Here is a 17,393-nt window from a genome sequence, read left to right on the forward strand (position 1 = left end):
AAAAATGGCAGCAGAGACTCAAATTCTGGAGCAATGTCTCACAGGGAAATTAAGCCTCAGGGACTGCAGTCTTAATACTGAATTGCACAAGGAGCTGCTGAGCAGAAACAGAGAGAACCATTCCGGTGGTGTCCCAGGAAAATAGGATTTGTCTCACAGGCTGCCCCAGTTGTTGTGCTTGTAGCACACATCTGATCCCTCTGTGAAAGCTGTGAGGACAGCACTGAAGGGTCTGACACCGAACCGGCTCAGCAGCATTCCAGTTTTTCTCACAGGGTAATTTGAGTAAATGTGTACCAAGCATCCTCTCTGCAGTGCTCTCAGAATCACAGAATCAGCCAGGTTGGAAGAGACCTCCAAGCTCAGCCACTCCAACCTAGCACCCAGCCCTGTCCAGTCAACCAGACCATGGCACTAAGTGCCTCAGCCAGGCTTGGCTTCAACACCTCCAGACGTGGAGACTCCACCACCTCCCTGGGCAGCCCATTCCAATGCCAATCACTCTCTCTGACAACAACTTCCTCCTAACATCCAGCCTAGACCTCCCCCAGCACAACTTGAGACTGTGTCCCCTTGTTCTGTTGCTGTTTGCCTGAAAGAAGAGCCCAACCCCACCTGGTTACAGCCTCCCTTTAGGTAGTTGTAGACAGCAATGAGGTCAGCCCTGAGCCTCCTCTTCTGCAGGCTGCACACTCCCAGCTCCCTCAGCCTCTCCTCACAGGGCTGTGCTCCAGGCCCCTCACCAGCTTTGTGACCCTTCTCTGGACACCTTCCAGCACCTCAACATCTCTCTTGAATTGAGGAGCCCAGAACTGGACACAGCACTCAAGGTGTGGCCTGAGCAGTGCTGAGTCCAGGGGCAGAATAACCTCCCTTGTCCTGCTGGCCACACTGCTCCTGATCCAGGCCAGGATACCATTTGCTCTCCTGCCCACCTGGGCACACTGCTGGCTCATCTTCAGCTACTCTCTACCAGCACCCCCAGGTCCGTCTCTGCCTGGCTGCTCTCCAGCCACTCTGTCTCCAGCCTGTAGCACTGCTTGGGGTTGTTGTGGCCAAAGTGCAGAACCCTGCACTTGTGCTTGTTCAGTCTCGTCCCATTGGCCTCTGCCCACCCATCCAGCCTGGCAAAGTCTCCTCTGCAGGCCCGCACCAGAGCAAACTCCCATTTCCATGGAATCATCGGATTGCAGAATGGTTTGGGTGGGAAGGGACCTTTTAAAGGTCATCTAGTCCTGTCCCACTGCAGTCAGCAGGGACATCCTCAGCTAATGCTGGTTGCTCAGAGCCTTGTTCAGTTTGGCCTGAAATGTTTCCAGAGATGGGACATCTGCCACCCCTCTGGGAAACCTGTGCCAGTGTCTCACCACACTCAGCATAAACAATTTCTTCCTTCAAACTAGTCTGAATCTCCTCTCTTAGTTTAGTCACCCCTGGGCTTGTCACAACATGCCCTACTAAATTGTCTGTCCCCAGCTTTCTGATGGGTCCTTTTTAGTTCTGAAAGGCCACAGTAACTTCTCCCTTCTCATCTCCACTGACAACACCCCCTACTCTCTCAACCTGTCCTCACATCATTGTTGTGGCCTTCTCTGGACCCTCTCTAACAGGTCCGTGTCTCTGCTGGGGACTCCAGAGCTGAACACAGCACTGCAGGTGGGGTCTCAGCAGAGCAGAGGGGCAGAATCCTCTCCCTCCACCTGCTGGCCACACTGCTTTGGATGCAGCCTGGGAGACAGCTGGGTTCTGTGCTGCAAGTACATATTGCCAGTTCCTGTCCAGCTTTTCACCCACCAGCACCCCCAGGTCCTTCTCTGCAAGGCTGCTCTCCATCCCTTCATCCTCCAGCCTGGATTGATACCAGGGTTTGCCTCGACCCAGGTGCAGGACCTTGCATTTGGCCTTCTGCTTCATGTTGAATGTTAACAGCTTCAAAAACCACGAGAGCAGCCTCAACTCCAGTATTTATTGAACCTTGCCTTGTTCCTTCCTTTACTCCCCTTGCCTTCAGCTGTAGGAGAAAGAAGGTTGCAAGAGTGATTTATGAGCCCTCCTCAGCAGCATTGCTGCATCCAGCCTTGGGAGACATCCCTGAGCGTACCTGCTGGCAGTCACTGCCTCTGGGCTGTCCTGCTTCACAGCTCACAGCTGCAGAGGCACTGCTACACCTCCATGTCCTCCCACAGCTTCCTCTGCACTGGCACCTGTTTGTCACACAGAGGCCACACTGGTGTGGCTCTGTGCTGCTCCCTCCGCCTCCACCCCAGGTGGCTCTCTTGCTTTCTCAGTAGATAGAAGTGCTTTCTAGGACAGGTTTCATGCTCTGCAGTCAGAGTCATGCAATCGTTGGGGTTGGAAGAGACCTTTAAGATCATTGAGTTCAACTGCAAATCCAGCACTGTGCCAGCTCACCACTAACCCATGTCTCAGCACAACATCTACACACCTTTTAAACTCCTTCAGAGATGGGGACTCCACCATGTGTCAGCCCTGGGCAGCCTGTTGCAGGTCTTGACAGCCCTCTTGGGGAAGAAATTGTTCCTTATGTCCAACCTAAACCTCCCCAGGCACAACCTGAGGCCATTTCCTTTTGTCCTATTGCTTGTTCCTTGGGCAAAGCCCAACTTGTCTCCAGCTTCCTTTAAAGGAAAATCCCCCCTGAGCCTCCTGTTCTCCAGGCTCAACGGCCTCAGTTCCCTCAGCCACTCCTCACAGGACTTGTGCTCCAGACCTTTCAACTTGCCCTGCTCTGTGAACATGTTCTAGCACCTCCATGTTCTTCTTGAAGTGAAGGAGACAAAACTGAACTCAGTATTTGATGTGCAGCCTCGCTAGTGCCCAGTACAGGGGGATGATCCCTGAGCTTGTCCTCCTTGCCACACAAGCCAGGATTTCTATCCCATTCTAGACCTGTTCAGATGTCATCTCCACTCATTAAAAATGTGGCCATCTGATGGGGACTGCATCCTCAGCAAGATCTCCCAAGAAATCATCCATAATTATTCTGGATCCACTGGGATGGATTGCTTGGTGAGGTGGTGGAGTTGCCATCCCTGGAAGTGTTTAGGGAAAGATTGGATGTGGCACTTAGTGATATGGTGGGGTAGATGTGGTGGTGTTAGGTCATAGGCTGGACTTGATGGTCTCAGAGGTTTATTCCAGCCTCAATAATTCTGTGATTCTGTAATCAGATTCTTTCTTTCCTTCTGGAGACATAAACTTGGAGGACCTTGTAGCAAGCTTGCACATGCCCTGCACGCACAGGTGGAGTTCAGACCATGACATTTCCTTCCTGTAGGTGCTGCATAGGAGGGGTTCATGTCAGTGTTGGTCAGGACTTGCTGTCTACATCTACCTGAAGGGAGGCTGTAGCCAGGTGGGGTTGGTCTCTTCTGCCAGGCAAGCAGCAACAGGACAAGGGGACAGAGTCTCAAGTTGTGCTGGGGGAGGTCTAGGCTGGATGTTAGGAGGAAGTTGTTGTCAGAGAGAGTGATTGGCATTGGAATGGGCTGCCCAGGGAGGTGGTGGAGTCTCTGTGCCTGGAGGTGTTGAAGCCAAGCCTGGCTGAGGCACTTAGTGCCATGGTCTGGTTGGGCTGGGTGCTAGGTTGGAGTGGATGATGTTGGAGGTCTCTTCCAACCTGGTTGATTCTATTACTTACTTGCTTTTTCATTCCTCTTCTAGACAAGGAGTGAGAAGTTTTTGTCTCCTTGCCTAGGAAGTCCATTCCAGGTTGTCCCACAAGTCTTTCTGGCTCTTGCATTTTCATTTCTCTCCCCCATCCTGGTGGAGAATGCACAAGCAGGTGGTGGGAGCTGAGTCACTGGCTGGGGCCAACTCTTCAGTGCAGCTCCCGGGGACTGTGTGATCTCCTTGAGCTCTGTGAGCCCCATTAGCTTAGGACTTGTAGCTCTGCAGTCCCGAGCAGGAGCCACATTTCCATCGGGGGTTGCTTGAGCATGTCCAGAGAAGGGCGACGAGGCTGGGGAGAGGCCTTGAGCACAGCCCTACGAGGAGAGGCTGAGGGAGCTGGGATTGGTTAGCCTGGAGAAGAGGAGGCTCAGGGGTGACCTTATTGCTGTCTACAACTACCTGAGGGGTGGTTGTGGCCAGGAGGAGGTTGCTCTCTTCTCTCAGGTGGCCAGCACCAGAACAAGAGGACACAGCCTCAGGCTATGTCAGGGGAGATTTAGGCTGGAGGTGAGGAGAAAGTTCTTCACTGAGAGAGTCATTGGACACTGGAATGGGCTGCCCGGGGAGGTGGTGGAGTCGCCGTCCCTGGAGCTGTTCAAGGCAAGGTTGGATGTGGCACTTGGTGCCATGGTCTAGCCTTGAGCTCTGTGGTAAAGGGTTGGACTTGATGATCTGTGAGGTCTCTTCCAGCCCTGATGATACTGTGATACTGTGATAAAGCCTTCGCTGATCCAAAAGCTCTCAGGTCCTGCTGCTGCTGCTGAGTGCCGCAGGGCGGATCACATGCGGCAGCGGAGCGCAGTGCTGTGACCATGCGTGAAGAAGGGGAAGGAGGAAGCGAGGCTCTGTCCCCCCGCGATGCCCTGCTCCGTGTGCGCCCCGGCGAGCTGCTGTCACCGTCACTGCGGTTTGCAGGAGCGGCGGCGCGGTGCGGGCGAGGGACATTCCAGTTCTCTGCTCCGCTGCCCCCATGCAAATCAGCGCCGCCCAGCTGTGTGCCCAGCGGGCGAAGCAGGCTGCAGACAGTGCATCGAGGGCTCGGGCACTCAGTCTAAGAACGCTCAAGTGGAGAGAGGAGTGGTGGTGAAAACATTTCCTCCCCGCAGTGCTGAAGCCTCTGTGCGTGGAGGCTACCAAGAGGCTGAGGGAAATGAAGCGCCTCTCGGAGAAGGAAAACCTCGGAGACCTGGGGCTCTGAGCCTGGAGAAGAGCAGGCTGAGAGGGGATCTTCTCAGCGCCCAGCAACAGCTAAAGGGCAGGGGGCAAGAGGATGGGGACGGAGTCTTTTCGGTGGTGCCCGGCAATAGGCACAAACTGGCCCAGGAGAGTCCCTCTGAGCAGGAGGAGAAGCTTCTTTGCTATGAGAGTAGCAGAGCCCTGGAAGAGGCTGCCCAGAGAGGGTGTGGACTCTCCAGCTCTGAAGATGTGATGGTTTGGGTGTTCCCTGCCCCCCCACACTTTAGAAATCATCCAGACTACACTCAGCCAGCTCTGGAAATATGACTGAAGCTTATATTTACAGCTGGCACAATATACAAGCAGATAGTTACAGTATAGGCAGTTCTAGACAGAAATATGCAAGGTAAAAGGTAATACAGAAACACAACTCCCCTCCCAGAAACCTGAGTCCCCAGGAGGGGCTCTCAACTGCCCCTTCACCTTCCCCCTACCCCTCTCAACCTTACCCCAGTCCCAAGGAAGAATGGGGGTTCTGCCAGGGGGTTAGGAAGCCAAGTGGATTAGTCCAAACTGGAGGGTGAGGGTAGAGAGATGCAGCTCAGCCAGCAGCCCAAGTGACAGTGGTTATCTATGTTTTGCTTTTCTTGTTCCTACACATCTCAGCAAGCCTATGAGGGAAGCAGACACCACCATTGTTTTCCTTTCACAGCTTGTAATCTAGTTCTTCTCACCAAAACATTCTAGCCTGCTTCAAACTAGCACAGAGGAGATTCCAAACCCATTTGGACATTGCAGTTCTGGGCAATCTGCTGTGAGTGACCCTGCTTTAGCAGGAGGGTTGGACAAATGATCCCCACAGGTCCCTTTCAACACCACCATGCTGTGCTGGGTGCTGCTTCTCTCTCAGCTCTCTGCCGGGGTGATTCTAGGGTTCAAGGTTTCCTCATGGTTCAAAGTACAAGCACATTTGGAGCCCCTATTACAAGAGAGATGTGGAGATGCTGGAGCATGCCCAGAGCAGGGCCAGGAGGATGCTCAGAGGGCTGCAGCAGCTCTGCTGTGAGCACAGACTGAAAGAGTTGGGGCTGTGCAGTCTGCAGAAGAGGAGGCTCCCAGGTGACCTTCTTGTGGCCTTCCAGGATCTGAAGGGGGCTACAAAAAAGCTGGGGAGGGACTTTTGAGGCTGTCAGGGAGTGACAGGACCATGGGGAATGGAGCAAAGCTGGAGGTGGGGAGATTGAGAGTGGAGGTGAGGAGGAAGTTGTTGAGCATGAGAGTGGTGAGAGGCTGGAATGGGTTGCCCAGGGAGGTGGTTGAGGCCCCATGGCTGGAGGTGTTTAAGGCCAGGCTGTGTGAGGCTGTGTGCAGCCTGCTCTAGGGCAGGGGGTTTGGAACTGGCTGCTCCTTGTGGTCCCTTACAACCCTGACTGAGTCTATCTGCACGAATCACCACTGGCCAGATGTGAAGATGGATGGGATGGATCAAGTTTGCCATGCAGAGTAAGGTCTGTCCCCTTGCAGCTTGGGCACATGTTTTGGGGAGAGAAGGTGTCCAGTGAAGTTTTACTCCATCCATTGAGCTCTTGCTTTTCCAAATAAAACCTCTTGGTGATTTTTTTCATTCATAGTTCCTCCCACAGCCACCATCAGCAGAAGGTCTTGGGTGGTTAACAGGAATATGTGCAAGGTCCAAAGGTGCAACCTGGGAAATAATCTTCACAATGTACACCATTCCCTTAGGCTCCCTCCCGGGGCAAACTGAGCTCTGAATTGTTGGACTTTGTCTCCATCGTGGTGCTGGCACTGGGTTTCCTCTTGGTTTTCAGTCTTAATTCATACATGGCCTGATTTTCCTCTTCTGAGGGAGGAGATAAGCCAGTTCCTTCAGCTCAGAGCCATGGGGATGGGTGAACACTGCTGTGTTTGCCATCCTGCCCAGGGAGGTGGTGGAGGCACCATCCCTGGGGGTCTTCAAGAAAAGACTGGCTGGGGCACTTAGTGCCATGGTCTGGTTGACTGGATAGGGCTGGGTGCTAGGTTGGACTGGATGAGCTTGGAGGTCTCTTCCAACCTGGTTGATTCTATGATTCTGTGTACCAGACTGGGAGCACTGAGCAGTGGGCAGGCATCTTCTGCCACAAAGCTGTGCAAATTGGGGTACTTCTGCTTATTTAGCCAGCCCAATGACAAGTCAAGGACCAATGAGTGGGAGCTGGGGCATAGGAAGTTCATGTTAAGGTACTGGAAGGTGTCCAGAGAAGGGCACTGAAGCTGGTGAGGGGCCTGGAGCACAGCCCTGTGAGGAGAGGCTGAGGGAGCTGGGGGTGTGCAGCCTGCAGAAGAGGAGGCTCAGGGCTGACCTCATTGCTGTCTACAGCTACCTGAAGGGAGGCTGCAGCCAGGTGGGGTTGGTCTCTTCTGCCAGGCAACCAGCAACAGAACAAGGGGACACAGTCTCCAGTTGTGTCAGGGGAGGTCTAGGCTGGATGTTGTTAGGAAGTTGTTGTCAGAGAGAGTGATTGGCATTGGAATGGGCTGCCCAGGGAGGTGCTGGAGTCGCCATCCCTGGAGATGTTCAAAAAGAGACTGGATGAGGCACTTAGTGCTGTGGTCTGGTTGATTGGCCAGGGCTGGGTGGTAGTTTGGACTGGGTCATATTGGAGGTCTCTTCCAACCTGGTTGATTCTATGAAGAGGTTTTCTTTCACCGTGAGGGTGACAGAGCACTGGAACAGGCTGCCCAGGGGCGTTGTGGAGTCTCCCTCTCTGGACATACCCAAAACCCACCTGGTTGCATTCCCATGTGATCTGGTATAGGTGATCCTGCTCTGGCAGAGGGGTTGGACTGGATCAGCTTTCAGGGTCACTTCCAGCCCCTGACATTCTGTGATTCTCTGATTTTCAGGTCATTTTGAAGGTTCTGTTTGAGGTGTCATTAAGGACAAGTGAAGCTGCTGGCAGTTTTACCTCTGAAAGGTGTCCTGCCCCATCACAATCACCTATCACACAGCAGTGGTGCCGGTAGTGTCACCACACAGCTCAACAGGCATGTAGTGATGGGGAAGCACCAGTTTCTTCCTCCCACCTGCTTTGGAGCAGGCAGGGAGGGAGGGCAATTAAAAGCTTCTCAGGCATTGGAACAGGCTGCTTGGGGAGTCACCATCCCCAGAGGGATATTTTACTGAGGGATGTGATTTAGTGGTAGTGGCTTAGCAGTAGTGGTACAATTGTGAGGTTGGACTTGATGATCCCAAAGGTCCCTTCCAACCTCAGCAGTTCTATGGCTCTGTGAATGCTGTTGTAAAGTGTCACTGCTGTACACTCTGCTGGCAGTGTCACTGCTGCTCAGGGTGCCGTTGGTGTCACCACCGTGTGGGGTTGTGGCAGTGTCACCACAGTGTGAGCTGGGCAAGGTGTAACTGCTGTGCTGGTGATGTCACTGCTGCACTGGGTGCTGTCAGTGCTGTGAGGGTTGCTGGTAACGTCACAGCTGTGTGGGTGCTGGCAGTGCAACCACCGTGCGAGGTGCTGGCGGTGTCAGTGCTGCGTGAGGTGCCAGTCACAAGGTGCTGGCAATGTCAGCTCTGCACTGAGTGCTGGTGAGGTCACTGCTCAGCCTCAGCGCTGCACTGGCCAGGTTGTCCCAGTAACTGGTGCATGCTGCCAGTAACTGGGAGCAAAGGATGAGGAGGCTCACAAAAAGGTGACAAGCGGAAGGGCACCAAGACGCCAGGTTTTGCTCCAGAGAGGCTGGGGGGGTTTAATGCCCCTCGCCTGTAATTATTTCTGAGTGACTTTCCTTTCATCAGCAGCAGCACAGGGACTCTGCCTCCGAGCAGGCAGGGTCACAGCTCATAAAGACTCACCAGCAAACCAGACAGAACTGATCGTTAATGACCCTGCGGTCGGTTCAGAGGTGGTTGACAGACACAAGTGGCTGCAGAGAACAACCAGATTATTAACAGTGAAGTAACATTGGGCACATCCAAACCGCTCATAAATAATGGGCAGTGCTCCAGGGAAGGTGACATCTTTGCCTCCTGAGGTGAGGATGGGCGATGGGCAGTGAGCAGCTTCTGGGGAGGAGGAACCTAACCAGACCGGGCTGCCCGGGGAGGTGGTGGAGTCGCCGTCCCTGGAGCTGTTCAAGGCAGGATTGGACGTGGCACTTGGTGCCATGGTCTGGCCTTGAGCTCTGTGGTGAAGGGTTGGACTTGATGATCTGTGAGGTCTCTTCCAACCCTGATGATACTGTGATACAGACTGTGCAGACCCTCTGCTTTGTAGTGAAGGACAAAGGCATTAAGGTGCTGGAGCATGTCCAGTGAAGCTGGTGGAGGGTCTAGAGCACAAGTTTTGTGAGGAGCAGCTGAGGCAACTTGGATTATTTAGCCTGGAGAAAAGGAGGCTCAGGGGAGACCTTCTTGCTCTCTACAACAACCCGAAAGGAGATTAGACACAGCTGGGGATTGGCCTCTTATTACAAGGAACAATCATAGAAACAAGCAGGTTGGAAGAGACCTCCAAGATCCTCCAGGCCAACCTAGCACCCAGCCCTGGCCAGTCATACAGACCATGGCACTAAGTGCCTCAGTCAAGCTTGGCTTCAACACCTCCAGGCATGGCAACTCCACCACCTCCCTGGGCAGCCCATTCCAATGCCAATCACTCTCTCTGCCAACAACTTCCTCCTAACATCCAGCCTAGACCTCCCCTGCCACAACTTGACACTCTGTCCCCTTCTTCTCTTGCTGCTTGCCTGGCAGAAGAGCCCAACCCCACCTGGCTGCAGCCTCCCTTCAGGGAGTTGGAGACAGCAATGAGGTCAGCCCTGAGCCTCCTCTTCTGCAGGCTGCACACCCCCAGCTCCCTCAGCCTCTCCTCACAGGGCTGTGCTCCAGGCCCCTCACCAGCTTTGTTGCCCCTCTCTGGACACCTTCCAGCACCTCAACATCTCTCTTGAATGGAGGAGCCCAGAACTGGACACAGCACTCAAGGTGTGGCCTGAGCAGTGCTGAGTCCAGGGGCAGAATAACCTCTCTTGTCCTACTACAAGGAACATGGCAGGAGTAAAGGACCTCAGGTTGTTCCCTGGGGGGATTTAGGTTGGACATGAGGAACAGTTTCTTCCCCGGAAGATTGTAAAGGACTGGAACAGGCTGTCCAGGGCAGTGCTGGAGTCCCTGTCCCTGGAGTGATTTGTAAACAGTGTAGATGAAATGTGGTGCTGAGGGACATGGTTTAGTGGTGACTTGGCAGTTCTGGGTTAGCTGTTGGGCTTGAGGATCTTAAAGGTCATTGCCAATCTGAACCATTCTATGATTCTATATGAAATATATTAAAATACCTTAAACTTATTAAAACACATTTGAGCTCTGGGGGTGGACCTTCAGCAGCAGCTTGGTGGTGCCATTGGAGCTCTGGGGGTGGACCTTCAGCAGCAGCTTGGTGGTACCATGGAGCTCTGGGGGTGGACCTTCAGCAGCAACTTGGTGGTACCATGGAGCTCTGGGGGTGGACCTTCAGCAGCGGCTTGGTGGTACTGTGGAGCTCTGGGGTGGACCTTCAGCAGCAGCTTGGTGGTACCATGGAGCTCTGGGGTGGACCTTCAGCAGCAACTTGGTGGTACCATGGAGTTTTGGGGATGGACCTTCAGCAGCAGCTTGGTGGTACTGTGGAGCTCTGAGGGTTTCCTCACTGCTGCCCACAGGAAAGACAAGCAGATACCAAGCAGTAGACCAGCCCTTCTGGAGCACAGAGCTGGGAAGGTGACTCTGTGACTTCCTGGGGATTTCCCACTTGCTGTTTGACCCAGTGACACAGTAGAGATGTGGTATGGAGGCCGTGGGTCAGATCCTGTGCTGGAGCCAGCACAGATAGGTGAGCCATGTGCAGCTCCACCTTAGGCACTGTGCGATGAGCTGCACCCAGAGTACCACCACGAGGTCCTCCCACAACCTCTCCCCATCACACATTCCATCATTACCCAAACTGAGAGTGGTTGGGTGAAGCATCTGTCCTTAAGCATTGCTCTTTTTTCATTCTTTTTCAGCATTATTTTTAGACACTGACCCAAAAAAAACCCCCAAACAGTTAAAACTGTGGAATCTGTGTCTCATGTCTCATGCAGGTGCAAGCAGCAGGCTCAGCACACTCCTCGCCCACCCACGGAGCCAGCCACCCCATGCCCATGCCTGTCAGATCCACCTCTGCAGGCTCTACCCCAACTCATGGCCCGCAGGAAGCGCTCGTAGGGGTCGGGGGAGACGTGCAGGAAGCTTTCACGCAAGGTGAGTGTCACACAGGGCAGAACCAGGATGTTAGTCCTGCATCAGCATGTGCAAGAGGGGGACTCTGACTGGGTGGAAGTCCTGCATCAGCATGTGGAAGTCCTGCATCAGCATGTGCAAGAGGGGGACTCTGACTGGATGGAAGTCCTGCATCAGCATGTGCAAGAGGGGGACTCTGACTGGATGGAAGTCCTGCATCAGCATGTGCAAGAGGGGGACTCTGACTGGATGAAAGTCCTGCATCAGCATGTGCAAGAGGGGGGACTCTGACTGGATGGAAGGTGTTATTTAAGATGAGGGTACTGAGATGCTGGCCCAGGCTGCCCAGAGAGGTGGTAGAAGTCCCATCCCTGGAAGCATTCCAGGTCAGATTCAGTGGGGTTCTGAGCAAGCTGTTGCAGTTGAGGAAGTCCCTGCTGACTGCAGGGGGATTGGACTAGATGATCTTTAAAGGTCACTTCCCACCCAAACCGTTCCTTGCTGCAACAGAAGTGTAACTCTCCAATACCAAGGCAATATCATAGAATCAGTCAGGGTTGGAAGGGACCACAAGGAGCAGCCAGTTCTTAAACATCTCCAGCCATGGGGCCTCAACCACCTCCCTGGGCAACCCAGTCCAGCCTCTCACCACTCTGAGGCTCAACAACTTCCTCCTCACCTCCACTCTCCATCTCTCCACCTCCAGCTTTGCTCCATTCCCACCACTCCTGCCACTCCCTGACAGCCTCAAAAGTCCCTCCCAGCTGTTTTGTAGCCCCCTTCAGATCCTGGAAGGCCACAACAAGGTCGCCTGGGAGCCTCCTCTGCTCCAGACTGCACAGCCCCAACTCTTTCAGTCTGTGCTCACAGCAGAGCTGCTGCAGCCCTCTGAGCATCCTCCTGGCCCTGCTCTGGACATGCTCCAGAATCTCCACATCCCTCTTGGAATAGAGGCTCCAGAGCTGGATGCAGTACTCCATGAAACCCCTTCCTGTGCTCTAGAGCAAAGAGACTGAGGGCATATTTTTAATATTTACAACTTAATGGCATTATTTCTGTTATTATTATTTCTTTGGGGAAGGGATCTTCTGTCCCAGAAGGTAATTGAAGAGTAAGGCATCAAAAAATGGTTGTACTTACAAATCTGCTGCTTGAACCCCACTGTGACTGTAAGGGGGGAATAAAGAGTTTAATAAGCTAGAGGAAGAAAACAAACAGGCCTCACACCTAGAGTACTGGGGAGAGGAGAGGACAAAGAAGAGAGAGTAACAAAAGAGCAGGACAGAAAGACAATGAACTTTTTCTTGCTCCAGTGGTTGAAGCTGCTTCTTTTTCACCTTTTCTATGTGTTACTGCCCTCTGCATTTGAAATAGAACTATCACTTTTGGGCTCAAATTCACAAAGTCATAGAATGTTTTGAGTTGGAAGGAACCCTTCAAGCTCATCTAATCCTACACCCCCTGCAGTCAGCAGGAACATCTACAACTAGAGCAGGTTGCTCAGAGCCTCTTCCAACCTGACCTGGAGTAGATCCAGGGGGATGAAGCATCTACTATGTCTCTGGGGCAACCTGAGCCAGTGTCTCACCACCCTCAGTGTAAACCCATCACTGCCAACTGCTGCCTAAGCAGAGCTTAGAGTTGCTGGGGTTATCTGGCAGTTCCAGCTGCATTCCTCTGTCCACCATGTCCCCCAGTTCTCTGGTGACATCAGTGTGCCTGGGCCAAGTGGGTAAGCTATCCATGTGTAAATAATGCAGCTCGTTGGGCTCTGCAGAGGAATCAGGACAGCAGTTGACACACGTATTTTTATCCCCCAACTTCTGTAGGCAGTGTGAGTTTATACTTAGCTGCTGTTGCTTTCTATAAAAACATGAAGTTTGACAGTCAGGCGTTGCAAAGAAGTCAAACTGCTCCATGTCAGAGCTCATCACCGGCTCAAAAAGGGCTCCAAAATTTGGAGGCAGCCAGAAGAGATGAAAACTTGTGCAGACCACTGCCTCTTCATCCCATCCTGAAGAGATTTAAGTGCCTGGAGGTACTGGAAGGTAGAAAGCAAAGACATGACTGTCAGTCTGATGTCAAGAAATTTGGCAAGTGTTTTTTACCCTTCAGGGACCATTTTCTCACTGCAGTGGAGGTGAAATCAGTTGTTCTGCAGTCCTGCCTGCTTCAGCTCTGCTCATGGTGAAGGAAGCCATTTCTTGTAGGACCTCTGTCCAGACCTCCTTGTCTTTAGCGCTCCAGAAGCACCCCAGAGCTGTGAAGAAAAACAGCAGAAGGGCCTAGTCTCTTAGAATCATAGCAGCCTGTGAGGAGCAGCTGAGGGAACTGGTGTTGTTTAGCCTGGAGGAAAGGAGGCTGAGGAGAGACCTCCACACTTGTTACAACTCTATGAAAGGAGGTTGGAACCAGGTGGAGATCAGTCTGTTCTCTGAAAGAACAAGTGGTGAGAGGAAATCATAGACTCAGTCAGGGTTGGAAGGGACCACCAGGAGCAGCCAGTTCCAACCCCCCTGCCATGCCCAGGGACACTCTACCCTAGAGCAGGCTGCACACAGCCTGGCCTTAAACACCTCCAGCCATGGGGCCTCAACCACCTCCCTGGGCAACCCATTCTAGGCTCTCACTTTTCTGCTGCTTCTAATAGATTTGTATGATCCACAGATCCTGAACATGCTCTACACCTCTGGAGATGAACATCCACTCATGTATAATATTCTTACTCAGGATGAAAGAAAGAAGGACAGAAAATCCACCTAAAGCACTGGCAAGGGCTTAGAATCATAGAATCAACCAGGTTGGAAGAGACCTCCAAGATCATCCACTCCAACCTAGCACCCAGCCCTGGCCAAGCAACCAGACCATGGCACTAAGTGTCTCAGCCAGGCTTTGCTTGAACCCCTCTAGGGACAGTGACTCCACCACCTCCCTGGGCAGCCCATTCCAATGCCAATCACTCTCTCTGACAACAACTTCCTCCTAACATCCAGCCTAGACCTCCCCTGGCACAACTGGAGACTGTGTCCCCTTGTTCTGTTGCTGCTTGCCTGGCAGAAGAGCCCAACCCCACCTGGCTACAGCCTCCCTTCAGGGAGTTGTAGACAGCAGTGAGGTCAGCCTTGAGCTTCCTCTTCTCCCAGCTGCACACCCCCAGCTCCCTCAGCCTCTCCTCATAGGCTTCACCTGTTTGTGAGCAGAGTCTGGGCAGTAGCTCTTTGTGTGGATATCTTAATACTCCAAAGGGAATCCCACTGGATTTTGGACATTTTGGAGCCTGTAGCAGCAGGCTGCTGCAGCCTCTCATGTGTGTTGGTCCTTTGCAGCAGAAGAAAGCTCTTTCCTTGTTGCAGAGGGCAAGCTGTTTATTTCTTTAAAAGATGCCAAGTTGTAACATATGGAGTCCCAAACCTGGAGGTGGTGGTTTCTCATGCTGGGAAGGGAAGACTGTGAATGTTGGTGTCAAATACCTTTGTCAGATGGATGCTCTCCTTTTCAAAACAAAGCAAACATGAAAATAAACCTCCCAGAACTGCTGATGTACCTCAAAAACAAACAGTTTTTAAATAGCAATTTGTGTTTCGTGGACTCACAGCATGGTGAGGACTGGAAGGGACCTGTGGAGATCATCCAGTCTAAAGCAGGGTCACCCACAGCACTGTGCCCAGGATCACAGTGTTCAGGCAGGTTTGGAATCTCTCCAGAGGACTCCACAACCTCTCAGGGCAGCCTTCTCCAGCATTCTGTAACCCCCAAAAGAAAAGTTTTTCCTCCTGTTCAGAGGGAACCTCCTAGGTTCCAGTTTGTGCCTATTGGCCCTTTTCCTGTCACTGGACACCACCAAAGTGTCTGGCTCCATCCTCTTGCCCTTTAGATATTGATGAGCATGAGAAGATTCCCCTCTCAGGCTACTCTTCCTCAGGCTAAACAGCCCCAGGTCTCTCAGCCTTTTCTCCAGTTCCTTCAGCATCTTTGTAGCCTCTGCTGGACTCTCTCCAGTAATTTCTTGTCTCTCTTGAACTGAGGTGCCCAGATCTGGATCCAGGACTGCAAATGCTCCCTCACTAGAGTAGAGCAGAGGAGAAGGAGGACCTCTCTTGACCACACTCTTCTGAATGCACTCAATTTATCTGTGCTTCTGGACTGCAAATGCTTCCTCACTAGGGTAGAGCAGAGGAGAAGGAGGACCTCTCTTGACCACACTCTTCTGAATGCACTCAATTTATCTGTGCTTCTGGACTGCAAATGCTTCCTCACTAGGGTAGAGCAGAGGAGAAGGAGGACCTCTCTTGACCACACTCTTCTGCATGCACTTGATTTATCAGCTGCTTATGAGTTATATCCTTTTAAAATGATTTTCTTCCATGCCTGAATGAGCTGCTGACAGGAAAAGGTGAGGATGGTAGCAGAGGAGCAGGATGCATCAGGCAATACTTTGATGGCTGGGGGGTGCTACATGGAGGATGTCAAGCCCAGAGCTCCAGCACACTCAAGAGAGAGAAAGGCTGTTATTTGCTCTCCAGAGCTCCAGTCAGGGAACAGGTCAGGCGATGGAGGACATCCAGCCTGAAAACACAGAACATTTACAACTCAGGAGGTGTCTTTTTCCGATCCCATGGGTAGGAACAAGCTCCTCATCTCTCTAAACACTTCCAGAAATGACAGCAGGAGCAGGCATTTCCAGGGAGGCAGGATGCCAAATACCAGAGGCACAACACTCCATCTGTTGCTGTGGGTGGTCCAGTCGCCTCCTCTTCATCTCCACAAGAAGTTTGATGGCACAGCTGAGAGCTCTCAAGTGATGTCTTTGGCAGCTGCCTCTCCTCCCCCTATTCTCCTCTGCAGATCAACTTTCTTTTCTCCAGGCTGCTTGAAGGGGAAGAGCAGCACAATGAGTCCCCCCCCAGTTCCTGAGGAGATCAGCTCTATCTGCCTCAGTGTTTCCCCTTTTTCTTTCCTAAGGGGGGAAACACAAAGAGATGAAAATGAGGGAAGCACAAAGAGATGATGTGCTGTGCTGCTGGAGCACTGAGCATGGCTGGAGTAGCACATGAACTGTCCTACTCGATTTGTTTTCATTGTGCACTGTTTCTCTGGCACCCAATTCCCTCTCCATCCATCTGCTTTCTTCTTTGGAGGCGCAGGGGAAAGCCATGACAAAGCAAACTCCTCTGCACTGTTTGCAATCACCAGAGCTCTCTTCCTCCAGCTCCTGGCCCAGGCAGAAGCTGATGTCATTAATCACAGGCTCCTTCATGCCTTTTACTTGACTGACTGCCTCATAATGGGGTTGTCTTTGTCAGGACCTGTTGAGATGCCCAGAGTGAAAACTTGGGGGGGGGGTTCCTAGGTTTTTAACACCTGACAGCATCTCAGATATCTGTTGCAATGAGCCAGGTGTTGTTTAAATAATACAGGGCTGGGCTAAGGACTTGAGCAGCAACAATATCACCACAGCTTGATGTAAGTGGTGGTGACCACTCCTCAGAAACTAAAATCTATCATCAGTGCCTGCAGAACACCTGTTTTATGGGGCCCTTTTATAATAAGAACATGTAAATTATATTGCTTGGCTTTTGCACATCCACAGAATTGTGGGGGGTCAGAAGTGTGACCTCTGGAGATCATCTACTCCAACCCTCCTGCTAAAGCAGGGTCACTCACAGCAGATTGCCCAGGATCACAATATCCAGGCAGGTTTGGGATCTCTCCAGAGAAGAGGACTCCACAACCTCTCTGAGCTGCCTGTTCAGTGCTCCAGCACACTCTCAGGAAAAAAAGTTCTTCCTCTTGTTCAGATGGAACCTCCTGGGTTCCAGTTTATGCCTGCTGCCCCTTGCCCTGTTGCTGGGCACCACTGGAAAGAGTTTGGCCCCATCCTCTTGACTCCTATCTTTAGATATTTATAAGCATTAAGATTCTCTCTGTCTTTTCTTCTCCAGGCTAAACTACCCCAGATCTCATCTGTGTAGCACTGCTGGACTGTCTCTAGTAGATTTTGTCTCTCCAGTTCTTGAACTGGGAAGCCTAGAATTAGACACTTTTTGATTTATAAGAATCTACCAGATCCTTATAAAATGTTAATGATAAGAGAAGGGAGGGAAAGGGAGTAAAGATCTCAGGGTCGTTCCGCCACGTCTTGTTGCTCTGACCTAAGAGCAACCAGGGATGTCAGTCTGTTGTCTTTCCTCCCACAGTACAAATTGTCTTCCCTGTCAGTGCTACAAGGTCTAGGGATGGAAACCCTTACAGG

The 17,393-nt window shown here is 52.2% G+C and overlaps 1 protein-coding gene across 16 annotated transcripts in view; it reads left to right on the forward strand.

Moving 5' to 3' along the window:
• The window catches only part of LOC135176979 (dystrobrevin beta), a 224,099-nt gene that overhangs the window by 178,813 nt on the left and 27,893 nt on the right, over nucleotides 1-17,393 (forward strand). For 15 of the 16 annotated variants that reach the window (XM_064146514.1, XM_064146518.1, XM_064146523.1 and 12 more), the window contains one exon: nucleotides 11,002-11,161. In XM_064146514.1, coding sequence (XP_064002584.1) covers nucleotides 11,002-11,161 — 160 coding nt within the window. Of the gene's footprint in view, nucleotides 1-11,001; nucleotides 11,162-13,807; nucleotides 13,913-17,393 lie in introns of those variants that run through there. The other variant, XM_064146525.1, reaches the window with a different exon arrangement.

The sequence above is a fragment of the Pogoniulus pusillus genome, chromosome 7, assembly GCF_015220805.1.
Source record: "Pogoniulus pusillus isolate bPogPus1 chromosome 7, bPogPus1.pri, whole genome shotgun sequence".
NCBI classification, from domain to species: Eukaryota; Metazoa; Chordata; class Aves; order Piciformes; family Lybiidae; genus Pogoniulus; species Pogoniulus pusillus.